At 34.8% G+C, this 9,691-nt stretch overlaps 1 protein-coding gene across 1 annotated transcript; it reads left to right on the top strand.

Moving 5' to 3' along the window:
• The first annotated feature begins 5,645 nt into the window (after positions 1-5,645).
• LOC102616548 (uncharacterized) lies at positions 5,646-7,924 on the top strand. The gene is made up of 2 exons (XM_006491526.3): positions 5,646-5,972; positions 7,063-7,924. The coding sequence occupies exons 1-2, from the start codon at positions 5,823-5,825 to the stop codon at positions 7,702-7,704; spliced, it is 792 nt and encodes a 263-aa protein (XP_006491589.2). The 5' UTR covers positions 5,646-5,822; the 3' UTR covers positions 7,705-7,924.
• Positions 7,925-9,691: the final 1,767 nt, after the last annotated feature.

A 9,691-nucleotide genomic window follows, 5' to 3' on the forward strand; every position in this document is an offset into this window, starting at 1 on the left:
CTATCTTTTGTGTTTTTCGTTTTTCATAAACGGTTAGAGGTTTAGGGAAAATGTTTGCTCTCTGGCTGTTATCGGTTAACCGTTTAAATAAACGGTGAACCGTTTATAACCAGAATTGCATTTTAAACCAGTTTTTGCAGAGAACCTTTTTTTAATTTTAAAGTCCATCTTTTATGAAGCATGAATGGAATGATTACTAAGGCTCTCGTTTATTAAGAAATAGCTCCAATACTTTTATCAAAAATCATTTAAAATTTGTTATCATCAAAATCAATATTATTAACATATTTATGTTAACAATGAGGATTGACTAAATAAATTTGTAGATAGCTCTATGCTTCATTTATCGAAAATTCAGTCAGTCCATAGACCGGTATCAGTTCGTTTTGATAAAGAAGAGCAAAGGGGGTCAGGGACAGAGACCATTTTGATTCTTGGCGGCTCTGCTCACACCAAAGATTTTGATAATTTTATTGCTTCGAATTGAAATCCTATGGAACCCTACCTCTAATTGGCCCTTTCTTTCACTCGTAATGTCTCACACTGGAACATAAATTATTTTGGTAATATCTTCTAAAGGTAAAGAAGACCTATGGCTCGCATTGGTGGTATTAAAAAGGCTCTAGAGGACTATACTACAAAGGGTCTCATTCAGCTTGAATTAAAATTGAAAAGAGAACTTGAAGCAGTTCTTACTCAAGAAGAGCTGCTTTGGAAGCAAAAGTTTAAAAAAGATTAGATTATGCACGGCGATAGAAACACAGCTTTCTTTCACCATAAGACACTGACTAGAAGAAGGAGAAACAAGATCATAGCTATTAAAGATGAGAATGGGAAATGGTTGTATGAAGTTGAAGATATCAAATGCCATACTGTACAATTTTTTTTTTCCAAGTTATACTTTGAGGATAACATCCCGTCTCAACAATACCATATCTAGGGCTGTTTTCCGGTGATAAATGCAGAAAATTTGTCTTTCTTACAAGGGCCTTTAGATGAAGCTGAGATTAAAAACACTATTTTTAGTATGAAGCCCTTAAATGCCCTAAGGATTGATGGTTTGCATGCCATTTTTTACTAGTCTCAGTGGGGGGTGGTTAGGCCTTCCTTTTGTCATTTTATTAAGAGCATCTTCAGTCAAGGCAAAGTTCCCCTAGAGATTAATAAGACACTATTAGTTCTGATTCCTAAGAATGATCATCCTCAGACTTTAAAAATGTATCGCCCCATTAGCTTATGTACATTAGTTTATAGGACAATCACCAAGATGATTGCCAACAAGCTAAAAATGATTCTACCTCATTTTGTTGGTCCTCAACAAATAAGTTTTGTTCCAGAATGTCATATAACCGAGAATATTGTTATTACGCAAGAGGTGATTCACTCCATGCGGCGGAAAACTGGTAGGAGAGGGCAAATGACAATTAAAGTGGACTTAGAAAAGGCCTATGACAAGCTCACTTGGAGTTTCATCCATGACACGCTCCTAGAGGCTGTAATTCCTTCTGACTTAGTTCAGCTAATCATAGATTGTATTACTCAAGTTCAGATGAATGTTTTATAGGAGGGGGAGATAACCGAGAATTTTGTGCCTTCTAGGGGAATTAGGTAGGGGAATCCTATTTCCCCATATATATTTGTTTTGTGCATTGAGAGACTCGACCATGGCATTACTCACGCTGTAAATATGGGAGATCGGAGACCAATGCGCCTAGTTCGAAATGGGACCCCTATCACCCATCCTTTTTTTTTCTGATGATCTTCTCCCACTTGCTGAGGCAACTTGTGATCAAGCTAGATTTATTTGGTGTTTCCTTGATGCTTTCTGTGCAAGCTCGGGTGCCAAGGTTAGCAAGGATAAAACTTAAATTTTTTTCTCCAAGAATGTTAAAGCAAATGAGGCTAAACAGATAGGTGAATTGCTTGGGTTTTCAGTAATAAAAGATCTGGGAACTTATCTTGGAATGCCTCTCCTACATTTTAGAGTCTCAAAGCGGACTTATCAGAGCATTATTGACAAGGTTGAGCAACGCCTCTCTGGGTGGAATGCCAATCATTTATCTTTAGCAGAAAGAGCCACTCTTGTCCAGTCAGTGCTGAAGACTATTCCGATTATGCAATGCAAACTATGAATTTACCAGCTAGTGTTAAAAGTAAAATTGACCAAGCTTGCAGGCTAATCAAAGGAAGATGAGCCTTGTTAGTTGGGGGATGATTTGTCGTCCAAAAAGTTGTGGCGGCTTGGGTTTTAAGAACATGGACGTAATGAATCAAGCTTTGTTGATGAAAGTGGGCTGAAACCTTACTGTCAATCCAAAAAGTCTGTGGTCTTAAGTGCTGCTTATGAAATATGGAGTGAACCCAAAAAATTTGCCATATGAGTTGCCAACCAGATATGGTTCTTACCTTTGGAAGTCTATTGGGAAAATTTGGCATGCTGTTAAGAGGGGGATTTGGTGGAGTGTTGGGAATGGTAAAACGGTTCGTTTCTGGTGGGATTGTTGGGTGACTAAAAATCAACCCCTGATTAATTATGAGATTGCTCCAGTTCCAGACCATTGTGTACATAGGAAAGTAGTGGACTTTGTTGACAATGCTGGAAATTGGTTGTGGGAGAGTTTTAGTTTCTTATTACCACATAATATCCTTTTGAGGATTGCTTCCTATAAGCCTCCTTTGGCAGATGATGGTGCAGACCAAGTTTTCTGGGCTGAATCAGCAAAGGGGTGTTTTATCATGAAGTCAGCTTACCATGCTCTATCAAAGACCATTTTAAGCGACGATGAGAAGCTATGGAGTCTTGCATGGAGTTGGAAAGGCCCCCAGAGCATTCGTTTTTTCATCTGGTTGGTGTTGCATGATAAACTAAAAACAAGGTTTGAATTGTCAAGGCGTCATTTGTTGGTAGACGACTGGTGTGATCGATGTGGCTCAACTCTTGAGAATACCATACATGTGATTCGAGACTGTGTGGTCGCGAAAACAGTCTGAAATCGCTTAATTCCTGGGAGCTTTTGTCCTTGGTTTTTCACGATTGATCTAAAAGAATGGATGTGTCAGAATTTACTAAGCAAAGGGCAAATGGACTCGAGTATTGAATGGAATATTTTCTTTGGAGTTACTATTTGGAGTTTGTGGTTCTGGGGGAATCAATTCTTATTCCACCAACAGAATATGGACAGTATTAGTATAATACAAGATATTAAAGCTAGAGTTGAGGAGATTCAGAACATCAACAACTCATCTTTGGTTGTTGAGATCAAGAGAAATTGAGAGATTGATCACCTGGAAGTTACCTAACTGGCCCTGGTGCAAGCTAAACACAGACGGAGCAAGAAAAGAGTTGGGGGCATCAAGTGCTGGAGGTCTCATACACAACCACCAAGGCATGTGGCTCACTGGCTTTGGCTTCAACATAGGCGTCTGTTCAGTTTTTGCAGCAGAACTTTGGGGCCTTTACCAAGGGTTAATTTTAACATGGCAACATGGTGCTTGGTTTTTACACGTGGAAGTGGATAGCCACTGTGTTGTTCAGATGGTTAACAGCCACATGGAGAGCATCAACGAGTATACCCACCTCATCTGCTCCATTAGAGATCTCATCAAGCGAAATTGGGTTATAACCATCAACCACATATATCGTGAAGCAAATTTCGCAATGGACTTCCTAGCAAATTATGCCTTGGAGCTGCCCTTGGGATTGCATCTTTTTTCTATTCCTCCACCGGGGATTGTCAGTTTTATTGCAAATGATTTGTATGGGATTACTTACTCCCGATATGTTTTACCGTAGCTCGTTGTAGAGCCCCTCTATTATAAAAATAAAATAAAATAAACAAGAAGAAATACAATAACTAGTCATATTTTTTTATGTGGAAGATCCAAATTAATGACAACTTCAGAGTATATTTATAAAGATAGCTTTATTAATTAAATAAATAAAATAAAAGAGCAGGGGATACGATACTTCCTGTACCAAAATGATTGTCATGCTAACTAATAACGTGTTATAATCATTGACAACATATATGTAGAAAGTATAAATTAATAAATACATGATATAAAGGAAGGTGATATTTTTATAATTGATGAGGTTTCAATTTAGGATACAAATCACGAAGAGCAGTGCTCTCTATTTATAGGATCCATTAGCCAATCAAAACAAAGCCAAGCCTTAGCTCTTTAGCCATCCAATCTCTTCAGATGCTTTGTTGAATGGCCAATCAAAGCAAACTGTGTATATTTGATGGTCCTGTTTCAATTTTTCTTAGGTGATTTTCCGAGCTTTACTACTAACTGACTTTGCTCACCCAAATAACTTAGCTAATTAAGTATAGCTAGTTAAATTGATCTAAGCTGATGGTGGATAGCCACCAACGTCCATAACAAATTAATTAAAAATCTATGCCTAATCCAATAAGAAGACTTATCTTTGTTGAATGTTTGCTCTATCTTGTTGAAATTTTGCCATTGAATATGATGATTATAGAAAGACAAAAGCGTAAGAAGGACGAGCATGCCAATGTTGAAATCAAGCAAATGCGGCATCTTCCGAAAAAAAAAAAAGTAAGGTTTTTAGGAGCATGGTAATAGTAGTGAAACAATGAATGACACGTGTACAAAAAATAATATAAAAGCACACAATATTAAAAGACAAACAAAATGAATTACAGGATAAAAAATACACCACAGGATAATAATTTTTTATTTTTATATAATTTTTATTAAATTTTGTATTATTTTCTATGCATATATCATTATTCATAATCATACCGAGTGCACGTCGTAAAAACTGCACATGAAGATGTGTTATGGCTTCATTTCATCATCCAAGACGCATCCTCTTATCCAATTACTTTTTAAATTCTTTACACTAGTGGACCACAAAATAAGACAACCTGGACCTACATGCATTTACACAAACTGAATCGCAAACAAACTCTGCTTTGATCTCTTTCATTGAACCTGAACGAGAATTGTCAATGATAGACAGCCAACTTTGATTGAACTTGGACTAGATCGAGTAATAATAGAGAGCCAATTCCAAATGGTAGCGAATTCAGAGGATTAAATTACATAATAACAAAATGTAATCAATACTAAAATTTTATAGATTAATGAGTTTGTAGAGGTTACTTTAATAAATTTAATATGGCTAAATTAAATAATAATAAATTTGACTACTGTGAACATTTATTTTTTTAATTAAAGCATGAGCTTTTATATGTTTCATAGTCAAAATTTAAATTTTATAGGTTTATGAATTTATAGACCTATTTTTATAAATTTAACAAGATTATTTTAATAAATTTAATGGTTCTAATTAATAATTCAAACAATTATCTCATTAATTTTTTTTAAATTATTTTCTCCATTGGAAGCTTGAACTCCTAATGGTCATGAGGTGAATCTGCCTTTAAACTCCGCCATCTTAACCCCATAAGAGAGCAAAGTCGTAGTTCAATACTTCTATAGATACCTTTAACAGCTTAAATTAATGACAAAATTATCCCAAAAAAATTCTCTAAGTGGAGTTGATGTGGGCTCATTGATGAAGTCCATACCATCATCTTTGCGAAGAAAAGGGAATCTTTGAAAATTAAAGGAAGAATGAAAAGTTCGGTCAAAATTTAACGCTTTATGAGCTTGTCCTCGTTCTGGGCTTCCCCAGATAAACCATACCAAATTAATTTCTAACTAAAATTTGTCTGTTCGTCTACTACATCAAATTCTAAAACCTATATAAAGAAGAAACGAAACAAGTGATCAGTAGATTTATCTCAATTCTATTGTCAACACTTATTTAGAAAAAAACAGAAAAGATGGCAGATATGTTCGTTAAGCAGGCAAAGCAATACGCGGAAGCACGACCAAATTATCCAGAAGAATTGTTCAAATTCATTGCCTCTAAAACACCCAAACACGAGCTTGTATGGGACGTCGGCACCGGAAGCGGCCAGGCCGCTGCATCCGTAAGTTTACTTTTCACATCTTTAGATTTTATTTTTGAATAATACAAAAGTTCCATATTAATATTTCAGAATTCTGATCCCAAGCTATAAGAAAGTTGAATTATATAACTGTTAAATTCAGGGATAGCAGAAATTCTCATGGGACGAGTCTTGAAGGATTTTTCCCATTTGTGTAGGGTGTGGGAACAATGTTATATCTTAATTAAAATTCGGGGAACGAACAGAGATAACTTAACACTCAATATCTTATACAAGGAGAAGATGGGGATTCAGTGAATTCCTCATCTCTCTCGTTTCCCCATTTTATTTCAATTTTTAATTTTTATTTTATTTTATTTCTATTAAAACTTTTAGTAATTATATTTAAAATTTAAATTGTGATGGTATGGCTATAAATAAAAAAAATATCATAATATATATGAACACTTGAAAATTGATGAAGATAATTTTCTTGATGGTTTATACCATGTGACTTTTATGTATGTGTTCAACCCTGAAGTTCTATTTTTGCTTAATTTCATAGATTATCTTGTAATTTTGATGACATTAACTTAATTAGTTTGATGAAAATGATTTTAGTTTGTTTTGATGTGTTTGTGTTGTTAAATGATTTATATTTTTTACTTTAATATGATTAAATTAAATTTAAAAATTAGTTGTTCGGGATCGGGTGTCTTTGGGGATCCCCATCCCTATCCTCAAGCAATTTTAAAAAGGATGGAGAGAGTACAAAGATATAAGTAGAGTATCAGAAATAGATACAAGAATGTTGATCTCCTCCCATTGCCAATCCCTAGTTAAATCCCTATTATTTTCATTGATTAATTATGTATGTATTATCTACAAATCAGTATCCGCATTATCTGGAAATTTAGTCGTGAGACTAGTACAGAAAAATCTTGTCTAACTACCGAGGGGGGAACTAGAGTATCCCGGCAACCTTGAGGATGAAAAAAAAAACACAAAAACTGGACTATGGGTTGAAATTTCACCATGTCTATGTAATTTTTATATATGGCCTTCTCAATTTTGTGTACTTTTGTTATAGCCTCCTATATTTTATATTTTTTTCTCAATTATATGTCTTCAGCTTGCACCAATCTACAAGAATGTCATTGCTACAGACACAAGCCCAAAACAGCTAGAATTCGCAATAAAGCTCCCCAACATTCGGTATCAACTTACTCCTCCAACCATGTCCATAACTGAGCTTGAACAAAATGTGGCAACACAATCAAGTGTAGATCTAGTGACAATTGCTACAGCACTACATTGGTTTGACTTGCCTCAATTTTACAAACAAGTAAAATGGGTACTCAAAAAACCTAATGGAGTAATAGCGGCATGGACCTACTACTGGCCCGAAATCAACGAGTCCGTAGATGCAGTTTTCAAGTCATTTCACTCCGTTGATTATGAGCCATTTCGGGAACCACAACATAAATTGGTGGAGAACAAGTACATGAGCATTGATTTTCCATTTGAGCCTGTGGATGGGGTGGATAATACGGGGCCGTTTGATCAGTTTGTTTTAGAGAAGTTGCTGGATTTAGATGATTACTTAACGTTCATACGGTCAAGTTCAGGTTATCAGACGGCTAAGAACAGGGGTGTTGAGCTTTTGACTGACAATGTGATGGAGAAGTTTAAAGTTGCTTGGAATTCAGATGGCCAGAGTAAAAAGGTTGCTCGATTTCCAGTTTTTCTGAGAATTGGAAAAGTAGGAAATTAATAATAGTTTATTCAAGCTCAAATTAATACATATTGTTGATGATGAATCTAGTCGAGTTGATTTGTCGGCTTGCAATCAGACCTCCATGTCAGTATTTAAATTTATATGTAGGAGAGCGGTTTGTCAATCTCTTGAATTTTCAGCAGGAATCCACGAACAGAAATCAATAATAGGCAATAGAAGTTTTAAATCAATAAAAGTTTTTAATTTTCAGCAGGTTTGTCAATTTGTCAATCTCTTGAATTTTCAGCAGAAATCCATGAACACTTACTATAACAGAAATCAATAATAGGCAATAGAAGTTTTTCTGGCGTTGAAATTAATTTTTTGGATTTATTAAAAAAATAGAAATAGTCCATGGTTTTTAGTATAACAGAAAAAGAAAGAAAACATGTCAATATAAAGAGAGTGAAAAGTAAATGATAGTCTAAAGAGAGAAAAGTTGAATTTACTTATTTTGATTTTCTTCAACTTTTGTGAAGGTTAGAATCCTCTTCCCCATTGATTTTACTTGTGAAATGCAAAATCAAAAGTCCTCCGACTCCCAAATCCGATGCAATGAATCACTTCATTTTTATGAAAATTTAGATACTAAGCTTGGAGTATAAGTTGTGAAAACTGAACGTCTTGTTGCTTCATTTCATCATCCATGGTGCATTCTCTTCATTCTCTGTATCGGTTCTAATTTTATCGGATGTTCCAAAGAGACCACGATGGACCCTCTGTTTCCATTAATATTAAAATTCTTTACAACAATGAACCACAAGGTAAGACAACCCGGACCAACATTTACAAAAATTGAAGCACAAAGGAAAAAAGCCAAGTCCATGCCTATTTAATCTTCGAAAGTTTTAAAAAGTTAAAAATGAAAAATCGGGTTAAAATTGAACACTTCAAAGGTTTCCCAAGTTCAATTTGGCTTCGCCTGATAACTCCTACGATATTAGCATCTTAATTTTACTGATATAATGTTACAGCCAGCTTTAGTTTTTATTTTCTTTAATGGCCCCCCGTAGAACCAAAACCCTGGATTGCTACCTACCCTAACTTTATATTTGTATGTAATTTTCAACTAGCTGGGATGTTAAAAAATGTTATATCAGTAAAATTAGAATTTGCAACAAAGCTACCGACGATTTGATATCGCTGCACTGCGCCACCAATGTCCTGAACTTGAACAAACTGTCGCAGCACAATCAACTATAGATCTAGTGACAATTGCTCAAGCCGTGCACTGGTTCGACCGAGTCATTTTTAGTTTTACAATCAAGTCAAATGGGTACTCAAAAAATCCAATGGTGTAATAGCTACGGTGGAGCGGCACAGTCCCAGAAGTGAACATATCCATCGATGCAGTTTTCAAACCGTTTTACACCGTTGATTATGAACCATATTGGGACAACGTTAATCGGTGGAAAACAAGCACGACGGATTTTCGTTTGAGCCTTCGGATGGAACGTTGTGTAAATTAGCAAGTGTACGTACTAGTTGGCTCAAGTAAAATAATGAAGAGCAGAGTATCATCCCATGAAAATTGTATATCTTATTAGAGCATCTCCAAAAGTCTCTTTAAATTTTACTTTTCAAATATCAATTTGCTTCCTGATGTGGCAAATAAGTGTATGGAAAAATATAATCCTCTCCAAAAGACTTATCAAATTAGAATAAGTTAACATTATTTTAATCAAATCTTTCCCACTATCAAATTGAATTGCTATTATGTTTTTGAAAGACAACATAAATAATAATTATTGCAGTCTTATCTTTTTAATAAATAATAATAAAATATTAATAGAAGAGGGAGAAACTCACTCAGTAATATTGAAGAGTGAGAAACAAATCTTATTCGAAGAATATAAATTAACGTGTCTTTTGGAGTGTTTAATATTAATATGACTCTTTAAATAAGAATTAGAATTTTATTTGAAAAGTCTTTTGGAGATGCTCTTAGATACCGAATTTATTCTAACTCTAATTTATTTGAATA

The sequence above is a fragment of the Citrus sinensis genome, chromosome 9 (assembly GCF_022201045.2).
Source record: "Citrus sinensis cultivar Valencia sweet orange chromosome 9, DVS_A1.0, whole genome shotgun sequence".
NCBI classification, from domain to species: Eukaryota; Viridiplantae; Streptophyta; class Magnoliopsida; order Sapindales; family Rutaceae; genus Citrus; species Citrus sinensis.

Coding starts and splice junctions, on each gene's coding strand:
- LOC102616548 (XM_006491526.3), top strand. CDS start 5,823: ATGGCAGATATGTTCGTTAAGCAGGCAAAGCAATACGCGGAAGCACGA. Junction 5,973..7,062: donor GCGGCCAGGCCGCTGCATCC/GTAAGTTTACTT, acceptor ATATGTCTTCAG/CTTGCACCAATCTACAAGAA.